Genomic DNA, 20,377 nt, shown 5'->3' on the forward strand with positions numbered 1-20,377 from the left:
ATTAAGTATTGTAAGCAGGATGGTGAAATAGTGTTTTGTCCCAAACCCTGTGGAACACATAGACCTCTGTCTTCAGAGAGTTGTGCAATGTTTGTTGTTCAGGTCGATGACCAATCACAGAGTGACACTAGGGTCAAAACTTGCACTGAGCAGAGGTTCACTGAATGGTCTGTTTTTATGTGTCACAATAAAGCTTTGTTCACTGATTTGTTCTATTTACAGTATATTCGGTTGCATCTTACAGTAATGCAATGACTGTGCTGACAAAGCAACAAAAAATTAAAACCAAACATTACGCCAACATTATTTATTTTAAACTGTGACAAGAACGAATGAATCAGTATCAAGTTTAAGTTGCACACTTGCATTATTTCGTGCTGATTAGCTTGCAAAAAACAACCATTCAAATATTTGATTAAAATAAGTTTCAGAGCATCATAATGTTTAACAATATTATTACTAAAAATATTTAATATTAAATCTATTCAGATTCCATTGCTTTTCATCACTTGGGTTAAAACGATGGAATTTCAGTAACAATATAGTCTGACGGTGTCTTAAACCTTATCTTAAAAGGTGATGTTTTTCACTTATGTTCTAGTATTGTATATGTTTTGAAGCATTGTTTTAACATGGTGAGAAGAGTCATGTATCTATTTAACACTGAATTCTGTATTTATGCCACATCCAAAAAAAGCAAAGAATTGTTCAAATGAAGGCAGTCTAGTCCTCGCTCTTGCTCTGGTCCTGTATACTGGCAGAAGGCTGTCAATATAAATCCTCAGCATTATCTCATATCTGCTGCATTGGTCGTAAGTCTTTTGACACCTGAAAAATACCAGAATGACTTAACTGATATTGTGCACTTATATACAAAACAGACAAAGGAAAGTGTGTTCAGTGACAACAGAAAGACATAATAATGACTGGTTTCCTCTGAAGTACAAAGTTTCAACAGCTCATAATCTTGTGCATATAACTTTTCAGCACAGCCACTACTGAAGTAACAATCAACAATCAACTAACACAGTCCCAGAATAAGGACAATATAGCCTATGTTGTTTTAGTTTTTTTTTTTGTGCACAGTCTCACCTCAAACTCCGTCCCAGTGCATGCTTTTATGTCATCTGGTGTCAGTCCTTCCCAAATCTCAATGAGAGTTAAACCCTTGTTCTTATCGACATCAAACACCGCCTAGAACAAGTGACAACAAACATCACACTGTCCTTGAAAAGGTGAAAGATATCTTATGATACTCTGAAATAAATTTTACTGACCTTTTCAGTGATTATACGGTCAACACACTGTTTTCCGGTCAGAGGAAGTGTGCACTTCTCTAAGATTTTATGCTTCCCACCCTTTAAATTTACAGTACGAATTTTACACAGAGTGACAAGAAATGTTAAAACATCATGACTGTAAGTGAGGTTGTAAAGATTATTGTACCTTGGCAGAATGTTCCATAGTGACAACTACTTTTGTGGCATCACTAGACACCAGGTCCATTGCGCCACCCATGCCCTTCACCATTTTACCCTGAAAAACACATGGAACATGTCAAACCAGGCAAGTGAAAACATACTGCATGTCTATCAGTGATGATACAAAAATATAGAGCATGAAACTCATACTGGAATCATCCAGTTGGCCAGATCTCCATACTTGGAAACTTGCATCGCTCCCAGCATGGTCAGGTCAATGTGACCTCTAAAAAAAAAAAAGGTTATAAAAGTTGAAGTTGAAGAAACAACATCAGAAATGTTCCATAAAATGTACCCCAAAAATGTCACAATTCTCACATTAAAAATTCTAATTTCACGTGCAGTTGGATCTATCTTAGATTAACCATAAATGACTGTTGTATTCCGACACTCACCCTCTGATCATGGCAAAGGATTCATCGCTGGAGAAATAGGAAGCTCCTGGATAAACTGTTACCGTCTCCTTACCTGAACACACACAAAAGGGCCAAGATCTGAGTTGTAAAGAAGAATTTTATATTTAATAATTACAATATATTTCTTATTTAACAAATAAATACATTTATATAATGTATATCATGTATAATATTATTAGGATTATGTTGTGTGTAATGTGTAAATTATGTGTATGAGTATGTATACTGGGCATAGCAAGCATACTGTGTATTCAGTACACCTTTCATATTGTATTATAGTCACTACATGGCTGCGATGTTGGTGGATCTCACACTGAAGGTCTTTACTCACTGCTACACTTGTGTATGTGGAGTAGTAACAATTCAATTAACAGAACATAAAATATGATAAAGTAGAGTGATAAAGAGATCTGCACCAGCATTGATTAAATCAGGATCCACTTCACTCTCTGTTGGATAGGGACCCTAAAAATAAAATAAAAGAGGGGATTGGAAACTGAAAAGTGAAAATTCATTAGCCGGAAAATTACTTGCTTGGGTTATTTAATAACAGAAACTCACCAGACCCAAAATTCCATTCTCACTCTGCAAGTGGACGGTGATTTCAGGGCTTATGTAATTGCTGGCCAGCATAGGGATTCCAATGCCAAGATTTGCTGAGAGGGTTGTCAAGGTATGTGGGAACAGGATAGTTATAAACTTGTAGCCTATATCTATTTTCGATATCTATCATGTTGATGGTGATATATGTGGTCAGGCTACTGAAGGATACCATACATCCCGTCCCCAAACTCCAGTGCAGCTCGCCGGATGATTCTCTCTCGGGTAATATCTGAGTCCTGTTTGACTTTAGGTTTCTCTTCCTTGCTAGACTGAACCAGCCTTTTCTATAAACAAAAGAAGTCCTGAACATGACCTACACATTCTTGTAGAGTTAAATGTGTACAAAATAAACAATATGATGACAATAATGAAATGAACAGCTATACAAATGTGAAGATCAGGTTCAATTGTGTTTCTCACCTCAATTCGTTTTTCATAGCTGGCTCCTTTCACTACCCGGTCTACATATATGGAAGGAATGTGAATGTCTTCAGGACCAAAACTTCCAGTATCAACAATCTCCTCAACCTGTTCACCAAAGTAAGTCATTTTATTTTATATTTTGTGGGACCTGCTCAAACATGTCGATAGAAAATGTCAAAGCCACATAGCCCATCACAAATTGAAAGGTCACAAACCTCCACTATTGTAACTTTGGCTGCTTTACACATAGGCTGGTTGAAATTACGAGTTGTTTTCCTGTTAAAAAAATGGTTATGTTCAGCAAAGGTGAATAAAAAGTTTAGTAATTAATTACATGAATACTGATATTCAAAAAACAAAGAATCGTAGATCGCTACACAGATAAAGCCTGACACCTAGTGGACAATCTCTAGGGTAAGTAGGATCTTGATTTGAGAAATAAAGTAAGATATTAAAAAAATAAAATAATTTACAAAGACAAATGGTGTTAAAAGTGTCATAAATTAAATCATTTTAATACATGAACTTCTTGACCTGAATATAAGATTTCCTGCTTTGTCACATTTCCAGGCCTTTATCAAAGCAAAGTCGCCCCTGATGGCTTTTTCCATGACATAATGTCTGCCATTAAACTCTCGAACCTGGACCAAACAATCAAAGTACAAAAACTTAGATATATGTATGTAATTTTTTTTTCTGAGGGTGAAAAAATTGCAAAAACCATCAACAAGTTTTGACAGTGATATGCCTCACCACACCTCTCTGTTTTCACTTGCAATAGCAATACTGCCGTCTTTGTTGTATTTTATGGGTGATCCACCCTCCTGGATGAGAGTGCCATACCCGGTGGGAGTAAAAAATGCTGGGATGCCTGCACCGCCAGCCCGTATCCTCTCTGCTAGTGTGCCCTGGAATAGAATCAAATCAATCAAACAGTATCTAAAGTCAATGTGAATTGCCTTTTTTTTTTTTTTTTGCAACCCATGGTAATGTAATGTTTCTGAGTGAAAAAGATATTCAGGGAAGATTGTTTGTATTGTGGGTGTTACACGCAACGAATCTGAATGCATGTTTGATAAAGCAGTGCCTAAACAGCTATTTGGCTATTGGCATCCAGCTTATATTGAATATTCTTAAAACTTTGGCAACTTTGGTTTTGGCAAGGTTCACTCAAAGTTATGAACAAACGTTATTCCAGTAACACTAATAGCATGTTCATTCAAAGTTTATCTTTAATAATGTTCTCAAAATGTTAACACAAAAACATTATTTATACATAGTTCTACATTCAAATGTAACATTCCCTTGTTTGCAAAATGCTAAAATGGAATGTTCCCTTACTGTTTGCAACCAAGAAAAAACTGTTTTGAACATTCAGAGAACATTTAGAAATAACTTTTTCATAACTTAATTAAAGTTTTAGAAAATAAATAGGGTTGATTTTAATTTGATATTGACTTTAAAGTTAGGCAGAAGAAAAAAATAGTCAAACTAGACATAGAGAATGTAAACTGCAATGAGTTAAATGATCTACCTGAGGAGTAAGCTCTAATTCCAGCTCGCCTGATAGATATTGTCTCTCAAACTCAGCGTTTTCCCCAACGTATGAAGATATCATGCGTTTTATCTGTTTGGTTTTCAGAAGCATTCCCAGGCCAAAGTTATCAACCCTGTCATCAGAAACAATCATGTAGTTAGTTAGTCATACAAGAAATCACATTATACACTGGTGCTCCTTCAAGCCTTGATTCTTGAGGCCCCCCTTCCCCTTTTCCTGCCCCTTGACCCCAACAGACCATTTCTTTTCAGATCAGATCAGTCTTTTTTTGTGTTTAAGAGTACATGACGAGAACCCGTTGTAAACATCCCAGTGAGTTCGTCCACATTTGGGAATTCTCTGGAAATACTGTGTCCCTTCACTCACTTTACTGACATGCTAAATAGAGATCTCTCTCTCACCCAGCATTGTTGCTCACGGCTGTGATGTCTTTTAATCCTGTTTTCAACAGGCTGCTGATTAAATTCTCCGGGATCCCACACAAACCAAAGCCTGAGACAGAAAAGGGGGAAATTAAGCACACACAGGGGACACATTATGTTCTATCTACAGCAAAGAATATCAGTGCAGGAAATACCACTTAGCTGTATGAACAACTTATCAGATAGGACTGCATCCTATGCAGAACTACATGTATAGAGGCCACATTTAGCGGGCACATGTTTTGAAATGGCATAAGTTGCTCCTTATACCTCCGACAAGAAGCATGGAGCCATTAGGAATGTCTCTGACGGCCTCTGTGGGGTCCGAATAAAAACACGCACTCCATGACTGGGAGGTTGAGAAATGAGAGCAGTTGAATTCCTGTGGAGTAATATGACAGGGAGAGCATGGCATACTTTTAGGCACAATTAAAGTGAAAATGCTTGTTCCCAGCTAACAAAGAACATTCTCAGAACTAATGTTCTGGCAAGGTTCTCTCAAAGTTATGCACAACCATTCTTTCAGTAATCTTAACAATAAAATGTTCATCTGGCAGTTAATAATGTTCTCAAAGCATTAGCACAAAAAATTTCCTAGAACATTTCATTTCTGAAATGTTTTAGTTGGACCTTCGTCTAAATGTTTTTTAATAATTGTTTCAGAACATTCAAAAGAATGTTTTCATAAACTTAGCAAAAATATAAAATGGAATGTTTCCTTAACTTTTTTTAAATGACTAAATAAAATAATAATAATAATAATAAAATACAAAGTTCAGAAAATATTTGATAAAATGTTCAGAAATAACATTTTCAAAACTGGGAACATTTGCAAGACATTCTACTAACGTATTTATTTGATGGGTTTTTCTCTTTAATGAAATCATCTTTACCGTGAAATTCTATTAAAATAAAACACTAGGCACTATAAAAATATAATATAAAAAAGAAAACACTATCTGTTGATGCTCACAGTGATGCAAATATAGCTGTTTGCTTCAGGCTTAAGTTCAAGGCAAACAACAACGCATTTGGAAGTTAAAAGTGAATTATATGATATCACACGTTTATTTTCATGTCTTATAGAGCTTTTAAAAAGAAACGGACTAATAAAATGCAGAAAATCAATGCATATTGTGATCTTAATTATGCAAAATGAAACGTGCAGAATGCCAAGCTTCGTGCGTCACAAACATCCTGACAGCGCAATGTGGACACGTGAACTGATATTCTGTGCAAACATCATTGCTGTTCAAACAATGAATCAATACAGTAGAATCTGTTTTATTTTAAACTTTATTTTAATCTGTTCCTTTGTATATGCAAAATATATAACTTTACAAAGCTAATTGTTTGAATGATTTGGATCATTGTCTCCAAACTGATTAGGGAATAATAGCTCTTTAGAAACAAAGGATTGCCATATATTTATTATAGTCCCTTAAAACATTACATTAAATACACATAAACAAATAAACATCAATGAATTCAAATTAATCGTCTGAAACCTAAAATGATGCAATTATATTAACAACGCTTTACTTAACGGACCCTAAATTTAACTGTCACTTACCTTACGATGACAATAAATACGTCCCTGGGGTTTTAATGATATTAGTTTGCCTCTGAGAAGAGTATCTGACCTAGATAGAAATCTCTGAAAAGACATTTTCAGAACAACTTAAACTTTTTACAGGAAAGTAATCACTGGCTACTACAGAACCTGGATCAATCCTGCTCAGTTTTAAAATAGGGCAAAGGGCGGGTTTTCGGGGGTTTAGGGCAGTTTGGAGAGTACTTTTGTACTGTGTCATTACAGATCAAGTCAACCCCCCCACCCCCCACCCCCCAGCTGGCTTCCATACATCAATAGAAGCTATCAAAAATTTATACAAAATCATAAACCACTGTTTCCATTAAGTTATGGAAGATTTAGTTGTAGATTCATTTTCTGTATTTTGGACATGGACTTCATTTGATGAAATAAAATGAAGTCCACATCAACTGAATCGACAACCCTGTCAACCCTCTCAGTGTCCATGCTGTCAGTAGTACCCAACGTGAGGTTGCACTATGTAGAGGGAATTAGTTTTAAGATCTATAAGAGCACACTTGATCAAATTTTACATGCCATGCAAAACTATAGATGACCAGGGTTAAAGGTCATTCCCTTTTGAGAAGTCTTGACAGCTGTTGAGAAATTTCCAGGCTTCCACAATAACAATCTGAGTGAAGCAGTTACATTCTGACACTGGACACCACAGACACATGGTTGACCTAATGACCTAAGATATGCTGTGTATCTGTCATCCTGAGATTTATGAGAGTTTAAGAGTGGATCATGAAACGTTCCTCCAAATGTATACAATTATGATTCTGGAAATGACCTTGTTTTGAAATTTATAATCTCCAGGAACCCAAACATTCAACATCAGACATAAAAATGGGTTTGTACGTTTTGGGAAACTCAGAGATAAGTCAGAATGATATTTAAAATACCTTTTAAATGTTTTCTTAGCTTCTCGTGAAGCTAAATACATGAACATGTATATAAACATGAGCCTTACCACACTAAAATTCCAATGTCCTTATTTTTGTATTAGCTGTTGGATAAACAAGCAAACCCGAGGATCGACTATCATAGGTTTTTAACTATATTTCACACATTTCAGGCTAAGCGTTTTATGTGATGCAGATTTTTTATTTTTTTTTAAATAGGCTACAATTTCTATAACCTTCCCATTTTTCTTTTTATAACTTAATTGGTGTTTAGTAATTATTTTAATGTTAAAACGTTGCTAAAAGACCTGTGATAACTTTAAATAAAAAATAAAATCTTGGATTTTCATGGACATTTACTACTCATGTTCAGCAGCGTTTTTGTAGTCAAAATGACTTTCACTGTAGTAAAAAGTGTAACAACATAAAAAATCTGTAAGGGTCTGACAGAAAGCCCAACTTTTGAATTTCTCCACTTTGCCCCACAAACTTTTCTACTGCACATTTGCTCTTGTTGAATCTCAACGGTAGTTTTGCAGCCTACTGCAAGACCCCTTAAACACGTGCCCTGCTTCAGTCACGTGTACCCATTCCGCTCTGAACTGTTTATATGTAAGCCCCTATATATATATATATCTATGGAGTGCAAAACGCCACAAAACCTGCCAATAGCCATTAGAAATGAAAATGAATTCGATGGCTTTGTGAAAACCTAATTACACAGCTCAGATTCTGAAAATGATTTTCAATATCTGCTGCTTTAGAAGAAATGATCTCAGCTCTGACCGCAAAGCGTGATTGACATATTCGGCTATATTCTTCTAACAGCGCGCAGTTATTAAGATCAGCACGCAAGCGAACAGTGTCGTAGAGAAATAAATAACGTGCGTGCCATTTTTCCTAAAGGCTAGTTGTGGGAAAACACTGTGACGCTTGTTAGGGCGGAGTCCCAAGTACATTTATTTTTCTCATGCGAATCTCTACATGCAGTAAACCGATTAAGAGTGTCTTGCTGTATAAGGTTTATTTATAAGCTCCCTACGCAGGGTGCTTCAAGGAAAAGTGGTGCCTTTCTTCGAATGCGCCCTAGAAAAATAATAATAAAAAAATCAAAAACTAGTACGGATGCTGGAGCTAGATACTGATATCCAGTGGATAAACTGAGGTCCTGTCACAAGCACAGGACGTTTTGAGCAAAGCGGTAGAAGAGAAAAGTGTGCTAATTTATGATGCTTTTCTCTAAACCGTTTATAGAAGATATACATTTAACCAAGGTGTGCTACTTTAATACGAAGAAGTCAGGCGTCCCCGAGGAATACTTTCATAGAAGTTAAGGATCTACAAATCTGAATCACACTCTTGGAAAAGGTGAGTTCAGTGTAACAGTTAGTGAGACAAACGTGTTGTTTATTCTGTATCTTTTCGACTTTAAGCAGCAGTTGCTGTTGTGGAAGATTAACATTATGAATTTTATTTTTTAAGGGCAAAACAAAATACATATAATACAGATATATCGTGTAAACTTGTAAAAATGTTAATGCATGCATTTTTAATGCATGTTCTGTATTTCCGTTTGGAACACTTCATGATGTCTCGATGTTTATGCGGTTTAAGTCACAGTTTAAATGTTTTCACGACATATTGTGGCCAGATGTGGAGGATTATGCCATATGCAAAATGTTTTTAGTTAAATATTGCAGGAGTAAAACTATCTGCATGGCTTCAGAGCTGTCTTCGGCATGATTGCGAGTGTGATATTGCTTTTATACATGATTTTATCTATGATAAAAGTCATTCTTATCGAGCATCGTTTTCAGACACATTCTGCCCATTTAGTTTGTATATTTCGTCTCCGGGAAAATTGTTCCAAAAGAAGCCAACCTTTCAAGCTTTCGGAGTCACCAAGCAACAAGTAAACTAAAAGACTGGAATCCGTGAGCAGATTTTATTTTAGCATTTATTTAGGGCTCATCCCTATGCCCTAATTTCTTCGAAGGATGTAGGGGACCAAAAAACTGGTCCTTGGAACATACTTCTGCATCATCTTTCCAATTAAGGAGGCACTATCATCACACAATTAAACCTACACAAAGAATCATGGGAGCGAGTTGTCCATCTGTTGTACCCTTCGAAATCCTTCTGGCCTTTGAAGATGCCAGTTTTGAGCAGTTATATTTGCAATGGACCTTCAGTATCAAAATGCCCTTTGGAGATAGATTTATTACATTTGGAACGCAACGTTCCACTCCCTTTCGGACTAGCTTTAGCTTTATTATGGAATTTCCAATCCACCCATCCCAAAAACACTGACAGCAATCCTGAAAAAACCAAGTTTCAACTTTAAAAACCTGCTACTTGCTGGAGGCAGAATTAGACAACATGATATTATTTGCGTGAATAAAATACAGTATGTTAACTTGCTTGTTCCTCGCTCTAGGCTAACAACTCAAAAAACTGATCTGGAACGCCTTGAAGACAAGCGAGTCTACAAATGGAGAAAAGTCTCAGTGGACAGAATGTTTAGCGCCACTACATTTATTTGACATGTACTACTGAAATACTTTAAAGATGGTTGTTTGATTGCTACACATGTACTTTACTTACACAGCTACTCTTTACAATATCAGTGGTTCATTGTTTTGTTTTGTTTTTTTCTTTGATTGACAGTCCCTTGTGGTATTGTGGTGTATAGTTGAACCACGTTAAGGTTCACACACTCAGACTATCCCTGACTCCTTTCAGGAAGCTCCATATCAAACACAGACAGTACTTCTATTATCAACTTCCTAATTATGTGCTTTGACATTGCAGAACAGGCTGTACCTATTTTATCAAGGACCAAGCCCTTCACCCTCAGTGAGAGTTTGTTATCGCTGTACTGCTGCACTGCTGCACTGGGTGCGAAGGCCATTTAAATCTAATAGAGAAGGGTTGTGATCCACATGCAGCTGAAGTACAGCGTCAATAGATGTATTTCTGAGAAGATGTTTCCTGAGAAGATGTTTTCCAGAAGCGGATTGGAGCGAAGCCATGTTGCAGTGAGGATATGTTTCACAACAACTGGCGAGAGCCTTTGGCTTAAAATGGATGTCAGAGGACTTTGTTTACTGTGATTTCGTAATCCTGTCAGTATCATGGACTGATTGGTTTCTACAATGAAACAAATTAATAATTCGACTTGTTTATTCAAATAGAAAGGGAATAGCCAAACAGTGATTGAACTGAATTAGAGTAAAGACTTACAAGGATTTACGACTATTAGCTGGTGGTTGCTTCCATTTTTCGCACTGCACTGGGTGAGAGAGAGATCTCTAATTAACCAGTCAGTAAAGTGAGTGAAGGGACACAGTGTTTCCAGAGAATTCCCCAATGTGGACGAACTCACTTGGATGTTTACAACGGGTTCCTGTCATGTACTCTTAAACACAAACACTGTTTGTTAACCGATTTCTTAATGGACCTTATTTTGGTTTTCACAGGAACTATATCATGGAGACCACCCCTCTCATCTGTATCTTGTTGACCTATGCTGTAGCAACACAAAGTGTGCCTCCTACAATACAAGGTTTGCAGTTTTTTTATATATGTACACAGCCGTATTTTGCACTCAACATGACTTGTCTGGCTTGAGAGGTTAGAAATGTCTGCCAAAGGTCTTCCAATGACATGTCTGCCACATAACTGCCACTCTGTTTGCCACTTTCAGTGACCCCCCCCCCTCCCCCAACAAAGTCTTTAAGAGCCTTTTGTACAACAATTTAGTCAAACAACAAGAAAACAGGATGTTTTCTTTAGGAATCCACCCTCTCTTATTAGTTGGGGAGCCATTGTGAAACACTAAGGCAGCTCCTTGGCTTTCTGCAAATACCCAGAGAGTTCTGCAGACCTCTGCATAATGCAGACTGACTGGCTTTTACATAAAAAATAAAATGAGTCCAAGAGTAAAACATATTTTTAATAACAGAACTCCAAATGCAGTGTACTGTATTTCTAGTTAAACCAATTAAGACCATTTCTAAATGCTTTCATTTTGAAGTAAGTACTGTCTTTTGAACAGTTCTGTCCGTTATGAGTTCAATCAGATATGATGATTTCTATAAAAGAAGCAGATGCAATAAGTGGAAGGGAGTGCATGTTGCTACATGAAATGGATGGTTAGCTTCAGAACGTTACTCTGCAGGTGCTATTTGTGCTATACATTAGTTTCTATGGGAACATAGAATGACAACTCTGATTCATTCCTATCCTTTAACAGGCAGATTACTATTAGTTTACAAAAAATACATATATTAAGCTACATGGCCAATTTATTGCACAGAAAAAAATAATTTGCAAGGTAATTTGTAGTTTTAAATGTTAAAAAAACTATTTGGAAAGCAAGAGTGTTGTTGGACAAACTCACAAACATGAGTACATGTTTGCAAATGAAGCAGGTAGTTTTGTTCTGTAACTGAATACTAATACTGACACATCAGTAACCCCAAACAGATACAAACCAAGCTAGTATGATGGCTCTTGATGATCATTCCTCTGTACTTCCTGGAAAAGAGAAAAAAAGGAACTACACAATAAGAGATGATGATGTACCGGTAATTACATGAAAAAACGCTGGTAGTGTAAATCACCAGACCATACAGAATGTGCTGTGGCCTATAAATAAAACCTCAATAGTTCTTCTGTTACACTCTACTTTGAGATGAATCGTACCGTTGGGAACTACATTTAAATTTAGCTGTTAGTTCAAATCATCAATTAAAGTTTTATCAGTATTGCTGTCTAAATGCTGTCAGCTGAGCAACTCGGAAAGATCCTTTCAAAGAGCTTGCAGGCAGTAACGCTGCACTGCCACTCGAATGCTTCTACATGCGAAAAATGCCAGCACACATTTCCAGGAAAACACAGCTGACAGTTATAGCCCAACTGGGATTTATGTTACATCCTGTTAGTCCAAAGCTGGTTTAAACTGAAGGACATTCACAGAATTTTTTCAGAATATTATTCTAGCTGTAAAACATTTGATCATTCTCAGCTGTGTTTGAATAACATTAAAAAAGCAACAACAACAACAAAAAAACATTATTCCTTATCATTTATGAATTGCTTGAAAAATATCAAGCTGTAGAATATAGAATTAAATTATTGATGCTGCATTCATATGTCTTTTGAAATATTTCTCTTGCTGTACATTTACATTCACAACATTACTCTGCAGGTGCTATTTGTGCTATACATTAGTTTCTATGGGAACATAGAATGACAACTCTGATTCATTCCTATCCTTTATCAGGTAGATTACTATTAGTTTACAAAACATTTAGGCTAATAAAAAATACATATATAAAGCTACATGGCCAATTTATTGCACAGAAAAAAGGTAATTTGTAGTTTTAAATGTAAAAAAAAAACACTATTTGGAAAGCAAGAGTGTTATTGCACAATCCTAATTATTCTCAGTAACCCCAAACAGATACAAACCAAGCTAATATGATGGCTCTTAATGATCATTCCTCTGTACTTCCTGGAAAAGAGAAAAAAAGGACACGTTAAAAAAAGTGACACATTATAATAAAGTCAGAATGACATTCCTGGTATTTTATTCTGGTCCATCGGACTTCTTGAAAGCATGCCTTAAAGCAAGTATCTTCAGTACCAGCAAGTATTTTCTTCACCTTTTTTGCAGGTCAGACTGGAATGCCTCATCTGACTGGCTGCTTTTCTCGAGAGCTGATGACTTTCCGTTGTCAGTGGGAGTCTGGATCCCTCCAGAACCAAGCAGAACTCGAGGATCTGAGACTTTTCTACATATTAGAAAAGTAATTAGTAACACAACACCATAGAATAAAATGCACTAATGCATGATATTAAGTATTATTTGTCAACACAATTCTCTTGCATCTGTTACAATCAGTGAAGCAGTTAAGTTGGTAGACAAATTACTGTTGTTCTACTTAACGATCATTTCCTGCAGGGATTCTAAGAAATGGATGGAATGTCCAAGTTACAGTTCCATGAGGAAAAATGAATGCTACTTTGATTCCAGTAACACCGTTATATGGTTCCCTTACGTGGTCCAGCTGCGTTCACGCTCTCTTGACGTTGTTTATGATGAAATGTCCTTCAACGTGGAGGACATTGGTAAGGCATGTCGTAAACACAAACCCTGACATTTTGTCTTTTCTTTCTTGGCATGCTTTCAAGTACACAATCCCTTGTGGCAAAACTATTTTCAAAATATTTTCACATATATTTTTATACATTTTAATATATTTATTTTTCAATATTTTATTATTATAAATATTAAATATATTAAAAAAAAAATAATACACACACACACACACACACACATATATATATATATATATATATATATATATATATTAGTGCTGTCAAATGATTAATCGCGATTAATCGCATTCAAAATAAAAGTTTTTGTTTACATAATAAATGTTTGTGTACTGTGTTTATTTATTATGTATATATAAATACACACACGTACAGTATATATTTTGAAAATATTTACATGTATATGCATTTATATATTTATATTATTATATTTTATATGATATATTAAATATATTTAACATATAAACATAACATATTTTTCTTAAATATATACATGCATGTGTTTGTATTTATATATACATAATAAATATACACAGTATGCACTCGTATATTATGTAAACAAAAACTTTTATTTTGGATGCGATTAATCGTTTGACAGCACTAATAAATATATATATATATATATATATACCATCCTTTCAGATAACTTTGCATTAACGTGCAGCATATTTTCAAGCATGTATTCATTTATGTTCATTATGTTGTCAGTGTTTCCAGACCCGCCTGTCGGACTGAACTGGACTCTTTTGAGCATGGGCTCAGCTGGCTTAATCTGTGATGTGGTTGTGAGCTGGGATCCACCCCCATCTGCTGCAGAGAATGTGAATACAGGATGGATCTTGCTGGTATACCAGACACAGTACAGAGAAAAGGGTTCAGACCAGTGGAACTCAGTGAGTCTCACGCAACGTTGTTCAATCAGCACCAGCAGATTTCTAATGAGAAACAGACTTGAAGTCAAATGGTTTTCTTGAGGAGTTCCTCTGAAGCTGTATTAAAAATGATTTCTAAGAACACTTATGAGTCATTACATTTGATTCGCCATGGTGAAGATTATGACCTGGATTTTGCAGCAATGATTAGATCGCGTTTGGAGCTCATTATCTTCAAGGTTGGAGTGTTATTATGTGCCTTATCCTTGTTTGTCTCTCTACAGCTGGATAATGGCAAAGACACACAGGCGTACATCTATGGTCTGCGCAGCAACACTGAATATGAAGTCAGAGTCAGGTCAAAAATGAGAGGCTACAACTTTGGTGTCTTCAGTGAATCCATCTTTATACTCATGCTTAACAAAGGTCTGATTTAAGATCTACCTGTTTGTAGATTTTGTTAGAAATTTAACTTAATTTTTTCAATGATGTTTTGAATGTCCTGTTTCAATTTCAGAATCAAGAATTCCTATTACAGCTGTGTTGGTCTTTGTTGCCGTTGGTATCGCGATTATTTTGATGCTGGTTGTAGTTTCACGTCAACAAAAGTAAGCACCTGCTCTGTTATATAACAGTGTAAAGGAAATCTGTCAGCATTGTGTATGAAAACCATGATTTCCTGACCTCTCATTAGTTTCCTCCGTCCTTTCCCTCTGTCCCTTTAATGTTCTACCTCATAGCAGCATATATATATATATATAAATAGCATATATATTATATATATTTTTTTTTTCAAAACTTCCAATCACTTAGTTATTAAGGGTAAAGCTTTAACTTCATTGTGGCTTGTTGTAGGTTAATGGTGATTTTCCTGCCGCCAGTCCCTGGACCAAAAATCAAAGGAATTGACCCTGTGCTTTTACAGGTATTTGACTTCACATCCATTTTTGTAGAACTTTGAAGGTATTGTCAACAAATTAAAGCTTTTATATTTGAGTTTTTTCTTTACAGAAAGGTCAGCTGACTGAATTCACGTCAATCTTAGGCACCCACCCAGGCTTGCGGCCAGAACTGTACAGCGACGATCCATGGGTAGAGTTCATAGAGGTGGACATCGACGAACCGCACGGGAGCCAGGAGGAGCTCCTTATTGCCGATTCTCCAGTTTCTGACTGCCCTCAAATGTCCAGTAGTTTCAGGGATGATGACTCGGGTCGGGCTAGCTGCTGTGATCCGGATCTGTCAGATCACGATCAAATGGATCTACATCACCCTTCAACCAGCAGCCACGATGGTTTCCACCCATTGTCACGCGCACAGTCTGGGCCACAGCAACCTGCAGCCTTCTCTCCACAAGACAATACCTGGTCAAACAGTCTTTACTCACAGGTCAGTGACGTCACTCATCATGGTGAAGTTGTACTTTCTACTGAAGAGAAAGAGACGATGGCTCTGAAGGATAAAAACCACAATAAAGGGAAAGAAATCCAACAGTTGGTGGTGATCCCTGACGAAAGAGGCTACACCTCCGAGTTTGGTGCTAGCACAATCAGCGCCCACCACAATAAACCAAACCCATCGACAGATCAATTACAGAGTCAAGAACAACACGGTGCATTCAGAGACCTTCAAAAACTTAGCACTGAGACTGTTACGTCCCCTCAGTCCACTGCATTTCCCATCCTTGCAAAGCCTACCAGTCCAGAGTACACCATGGTAGATGGCGTGGACTGGAAAAACAGTCTCCTCCTGAAACCAAATACACCAACTGCCCCACAGAAGGCAGCAGTGAAGACTTTGCCCACTCCTGAAGGGTACTTGACTCCTGACCTACTCGACAACATTACACCTTAACTAACAGTGGAGTACGCTTGCTCTTCGTGAGTTATCTGACATGGTTAGCCAACACCGAACAAGATGTGTGATCCATGAGGAGGGAATTTTGAAATGAAGCTAGTTCTCAAGCGCTCTCCAGTGGAATGGATGTCATGAAACAAATCTATTGGCAAGCTAATAAATGGCTTATTAGGCCTGGAGTCTTTTCTGTATTCTCCTAACTCGGAGGGTTAACAGCTTCAGGGGTTAGTTTGTGCAGATATAGAGCAGAAGTATATTAGCTGGCTGTTTACTGTCATAAAAAGATAACAACTGATATTTTATGCTCTTACATGCAATATAACAGCTATATTGCTGTATTACCGCTCCATATTTTGTGCGCTTGTATTGTTTTCAGTGGACTAACTACCAACTATGTGTCTGTGTAAACTGTAAAGTGCCTACTTCAGAATATATTTCAACTGCAGTGTTAAAAAATAGTGCACATTTAAATCAAAAGGGGTTTATGTGAACTGTTACAGGCCTCGGTGCCATTTTTTTCTTCCATAAAAGACTGGATAGGCTTTTGTGCCTCAATGTTGTAAATATGGTCAATTTTGTTTTCATGACAAGTATCTTATAAGTATAAAAGCTATCTTAGCTGCAAAAGAAACACACACAACACACACACACACACACACATCTTAAACCAGCTTAAACTGGTTTACTGGACTCCTACTTTGGTTTTTGAGTGGTTTTGGGACACTTTCTAGGCAGACAGGATTCCTGTTAAACACTGGCTATGCCAGGCTGTAAAACCATCTAAAAGAACAACAAAGTTATTTTTTTATTTTATTTGAGTTTTTTTGTCAGCAGGGTTGTCTACTCATTGCTATGTTTTAGCCTTGGTTCAGTATTGTTTATCAGTGCAAGATGATGTTTTTAAGCTATAATGTGTACAGACCATACGAGGTATCTCTAAATAAATGGCAGCAATTAACTCAGAAATACTGGTTTTGCACTCTGTCACCTACCACTCCCTAATACCTCCAGGGATCACGTGATTGATATTTCGAAGAAATAAACTGCAAGGATTTTCCAAGTATATCTGGTTTCCCACGGATGATTTCCCATACCGTGAATATATATTGAGAAAGTTGTTTAACATACATTGTTTACTATATTTAGCTTAAAAGCGAGGAAGCGTGAGATTATTTATCATTTGTGACCTAGTTAGACTCTGGTGAAGATGAAAAAGCTGACTGCCGTCGACTTGACCAAACTTGTAAAAGATTTCATCCAACTGGAGCATGTAAGGCCTTTGTATATTTAAGATATTAAAATAAGTCTTGTGAAGAACGTTGTTAGAAAAGCTCAGTGAGTTTGCTAATGTTCTGAGGTAAATTACTGTTTTGTATGATTAAGAAAATTACGGAGATGAAAGGGGAAAATAATACTCTTGAAATACACCTGGACGAGACTAGCAGACTTCTAAAAATCGCTCAGAACAAAGAGAAACAGTTAATTGAAGGTAAGACAATTATGAGGTAAAAAAAAAACAAGGTAGGCTTACCACAGAAGTGGGTCAGACTAATCTCGGCTGCCATCTAGCGGTGTAATTGCAGAAATGTTGAAGCTTTATACCTTTAATTTTTTTTTTTTTTTTTTGTATATTTCTATTCTCATACTTAAATTGTAATGGAGCAATTTGCACTCAAAAAGTTAAGAAAAGTTATTCGTTAATTGTTGCAGTATACAGTATATGCTGTTTTTCGACATGGCATTGTTTTCTTCATAGAGAGAGATGGGCTTTTGGAAACTGTCAAAGGTCTACAACAAACCTTACAACAACAGTGCGACCTCAGAGGTACAGAAATTATTAACCAGAATTCTTCGCTTAATATAATTTAATTCCCTGTCCAAATAAAATAGGCTATTCACAAATAATCACAACTCTATCTAGTTGAAAATGAAAGGCTGAAAAATGAAGCTCTTCAGATGAAGAAAGAAAACGAAGCTCAATTAAAGGTAGAATTGGGATGTATTCAAATATATGACTGATGGCATTAGCATAAATGTAAGAGGTTTTGAGTGTATGTGCTCGGGTCTGCCCCTGTGTGGTTCTAGGAAAGCAATACTCGGCTTCAGAGGATGGCAGCTGAAATGAAAGCCATACAAGATCAACACCAGAGGGAGCTAAAAGACTGTGATAAAGAAACACAAAGGAAACGTGAGGGAAAATCACAACACTTTTTTTTACCATCCTTATCAACAGGAATAAAACCGATGAGACAGCCGTTAGATGCTGTTAAACGTTTTTCAGTATCACACATTTAAAAAGAAAACATTTCCATTTTGTTTTCAAAGTGGATGCTAAAGAGACAGAGTTGAAAGTGGCTCATGAGAGAAATGAATGCGCTTTGGAGGAGATGAGAAAGCAGATGAGAGAGAAGGAGAAAGAAATGCAAAGCCAAATCATTAAACTTCAAATGGAGGTAGAATTTAATTGGTTAACCTAGTTGTTTTGTAAATAAATGGAAATGTAATCACTTTTAATACACTAATTGTTAGATAAAAACATATTTTTTCTTAATACTGTTTATTTTGCACAATTTTACGGCTGTAAAAAAAAAAATTCCTTTGCAGTTCGGAGCTAAGCTTGCAAGGGCCCAGAGCATGTCCACAAAGAGTCAGCCGCAGACACAAGCATCTGCTCCTCATCCACAGAATATCTTTAAAAGAGTGAGTCATACAGCAGCATTCATTCATCATGGTTTCTGATCACACCTTTATTTCTTTCTCTTTATTGAATCATTCTGTTTGTGTCTCCAGAAGCTCCAGTTCATTCAGGAGGAGAAAAACAAAGAGATTGAGGCTCTGCGTCAGAGGGTGAGAGAGTTGGAACAGCAGAGCCTTCATGGATTGATGGACTCTCGTCTGAAGAGGAGGAAAAACTAAGACTTATTTTGATCTGACTGTTGATATGTGAGGGCCTTCATCCAACTGTTTGGGAGTTGTATTTATTTTAAAACACATTTCCCTCAGAATATGTTCTAAATATTTTTCAGTTATGTTCTGTTGTGTTCTTAATTTCTGTGCACGTGTTTATTGCCTTTCCACTAAAATAAATGAACATTTATGAACATACAGCTGTGAAGACTGCTATATGAGAGGTCATTCAGAAGGGAAGTATATGGCAGGTGACATGGACTTCCAGGAGATTATGGCCCAAGTGCTCCTGTCAAGTGTCGAGTGTCGTTCAGGACACCTGTAATCACAACCGCCATTTTCCAGATAAAGCTTGTAATCTCATCAATAGAGACAGCTGGCAATTCAGTGACACACACATGCACATGCTCACAATACACTTTTAATGGCATCAAATACTAGGAAAATGCTGGTTCATTCAGAGAATCGGACTATTGAAATTAATTACTGTTAAAGTACACTTTAAATCACTCAGCAGCTTAACAGTTACACCAGTATATTTAAAGTAATTTATTTCATGCAGACATTATTGCATGCAACATTATCAGTGTTATTTTAGAAATATATAATTTAGTAAAATATAGTTTTTATTAATGTTGTAAATAAGATTTTATTTTTTCAGTTTTCCTATTTAATTTTTGTAATTTTGTTACATGTGCTTTTGTTATTTTCAATTTTTATATTTTTTTATTTTTGTTTCAGCTTTAGGTTATTTTAATACTTATTAGATTTAAAATTTGGCAACTAACTGTAGGTTTTTTTAAAAATCGAATATTTATTTAATTTTGATCAGATTTATTTAAATGAACAAAAATGTTTTTAATAGTTTTAGTTACCTATAACAACACTGAACATTATGTTATATTTTGAACTCATTTGGAAGAGAATAAAAGCATAGATTATACACTGATAAAACAGCATCTGGCACATGCTCGCTAGCGGCACACATGCTCTCCAGGATGAGATTGTAAAACCTCATCATTCACATTGAGAGGTTGATGGACGAGTAATAATCATATCAGACAAACCCCTTCATGTGTCAAGGAGGTCCTGCAGTAATCTCATTAGTAAAGCTGTTATATAACTTCTGATCCTACGCTGTACAGTCAGAGATCAGCCTCATTAAGATCACAGATGATCATGTCTCTAAGGTTTTCTTCTGACTTTCTGTATGATT

General features: G+C 36.3%; 3 protein-coding genes across 5 annotated transcripts; 2 read left to right on the plus strand and 1 right to left on the minus strand.

The window, feature by feature from the left end:
* Window positions 1–268: 268 nt before the first annotated feature.
* On the minus strand, window positions 269–10,449 carry oxct1b (3-oxoacid CoA transferase 1b). Of its 2 annotated transcripts, none has more exons than XM_058757228.1 (17): window positions 10,345–10,449; window positions 5,174–5,285; window positions 4,883–4,973; window positions 4,458–4,593; window positions 3,682–3,831; window positions 3,458–3,564; window positions 3,139–3,199; window positions 2,921–3,028; window positions 2,670–2,784; window positions 2,459–2,553; window positions 2,314–2,362; window positions 1,877–1,949; window positions 1,632–1,707; window positions 1,447–1,536; window positions 1,278–1,358; window positions 1,093–1,194; window positions 269–828 (listed from the first exon to the last, which is right to left on the minus strand). In XM_058757228.1, the coding sequence occupies exons 1-17, from the start codon at window positions 10,432–10,434 to the stop codon at window positions 793–795; spliced, it is 1,572 nt and encodes a 523-aa protein (XP_058613211.1). In that variant the 5' UTR covers window positions 10,435–10,449; the 3' UTR covers window positions 269–792. The 2 variants fall into 2 exon arrangements, with proteins under 2 accessions (XP_058613211.1, XP_058613210.1); XM_058757227.1 differs by lacking the exon at window positions 10,345–10,449 and adding an exon at window positions 6,477–6,670.
* Window positions 2,910–16,809, plus strand: ghrb (growth hormone receptor b). Of its 2 annotated transcripts, none has more exons than XM_058757225.1 (9): window positions 2,910–3,040; window positions 10,882–10,967; window positions 13,083–13,215; window positions 13,371–13,537; window positions 14,234–14,418; window positions 14,682–14,823; window positions 14,915–15,005; window positions 15,253–15,322; window positions 15,409–16,809. In XM_058757225.1, the coding sequence occupies exons 1-9, from the start codon at window positions 2,985–2,987 to the stop codon at window positions 16,249–16,251; spliced, it is 1,773 nt and encodes a 590-aa protein (XP_058613208.1). In that variant the 5' UTR covers window positions 2,910–2,984; the 3' UTR covers window positions 16,252–16,809. The 2 variants fall into 2 exon arrangements, with proteins under 2 accessions (XP_058613208.1, XP_058613209.1); XM_058757226.1 differs by lacking the exon at window positions 2,910–3,040 and adding an exon at window positions 8,252–8,770.
* A 136-nt stretch (window positions 16,810–16,945) lies between these two features.
* Window positions 16,946–19,349, plus strand: LOC131528223 (coiled-coil domain-containing protein 152-like). The gene is made up of 8 exons (XM_058757230.1): window positions 16,946–17,524; window positions 17,638–17,743; window positions 18,011–18,079; window positions 18,176–18,240; window positions 18,340–18,442; window positions 18,580–18,707; window positions 18,859–18,954; window positions 19,045–19,349. Exons 1-8 carry the CDS (start codon window positions 17,462–17,464, stop codon window positions 19,168–19,170), a joined length of 756 nt encoding a protein of 251 aa, XP_058613213.1. The 5' UTR covers window positions 16,946–17,461; the 3' UTR covers window positions 19,171–19,349.
* The last annotated feature ends 1,028 nt before the right edge of the window (window positions 19,350–20,377 follow it).

The sequence above is a fragment of the Onychostoma macrolepis genome, chromosome 21 (genome assembly GCF_012432095.1).
Source record: "Onychostoma macrolepis isolate SWU-2019 chromosome 21, ASM1243209v1, whole genome shotgun sequence".
Lineage (NCBI taxonomy): Eukaryota > Metazoa > Chordata > Actinopteri > Cypriniformes > Cyprinidae > Onychostoma > Onychostoma macrolepis.

What these genes read in the sequence shown, in the direction of transcription:
- oxct1b (XM_058757227.1), bottom strand. Translation starts at nt 6,572, where the DNA reads ATGTCTTTTCAGAGATTTCTATCTAGGTCAGATACTCTTCTCAGAGGC. An exon ending in AGAATGGAATTTTGGGTCTG is followed by an intron (nt 2,363 to 2,458) that starts GTGAGTTTCTGT and finishes TTTTATTTTTAG; the next exon opens with GGTCCCTATCCAACAGAGAG. An exon ending in ACCGTATAATCACTGAAAAG is followed by an intron (nt 1,195 to 1,277) that starts GTCAGTAAAATT and finishes CACTTGTTCTAG; the next exon opens with GCGGTGTTTGATGTCGATAA.
- ghrb (XM_058757225.1), top strand. Translation starts at nt 2,985, where the DNA reads ATGTCTTCAGGACCAAAACTTCCAGTATCAACAATCTCCTCAACCTGT. An exon ending in CTTTTCTACATATTAGAAAA is followed by an intron (nt 13,216 to 13,370) that starts GTAATTAGTAAC and finishes CATTTCCTGCAG; the next exon opens with GGATTCTAAGAAATGGATGG. An exon ending in GTAGTTTCACGTCAACAAAA is followed by an intron (nt 15,006 to 15,252) that starts GTAAGCACCTGC and finishes GGCTTGTTGTAG; the next exon opens with GTTAATGGTGATTTTCCTGC.
- LOC131528223 (XM_058757230.1), top strand. Translation starts at nt 17,462, where the DNA reads ATGAAAAAGCTGACTGCCGTCGACTTGACCAAACTTGTAAAAGATTTC. An exon ending in TAAAGAAACACAAAGGAAAC is followed by an intron (nt 18,443 to 18,579) that starts GTGAGGGAAAAT and finishes TTGTTTTCAAAG; the next exon opens with TGGATGCTAAAGAGACAGAG. An exon ending in TCATTAAACTTCAAATGGAG is followed by an intron (nt 18,708 to 18,858) that starts GTAGAATTTAAT and finishes ATTCCTTTGCAG; the next exon opens with TTCGGAGCTAAGCTTGCAAG.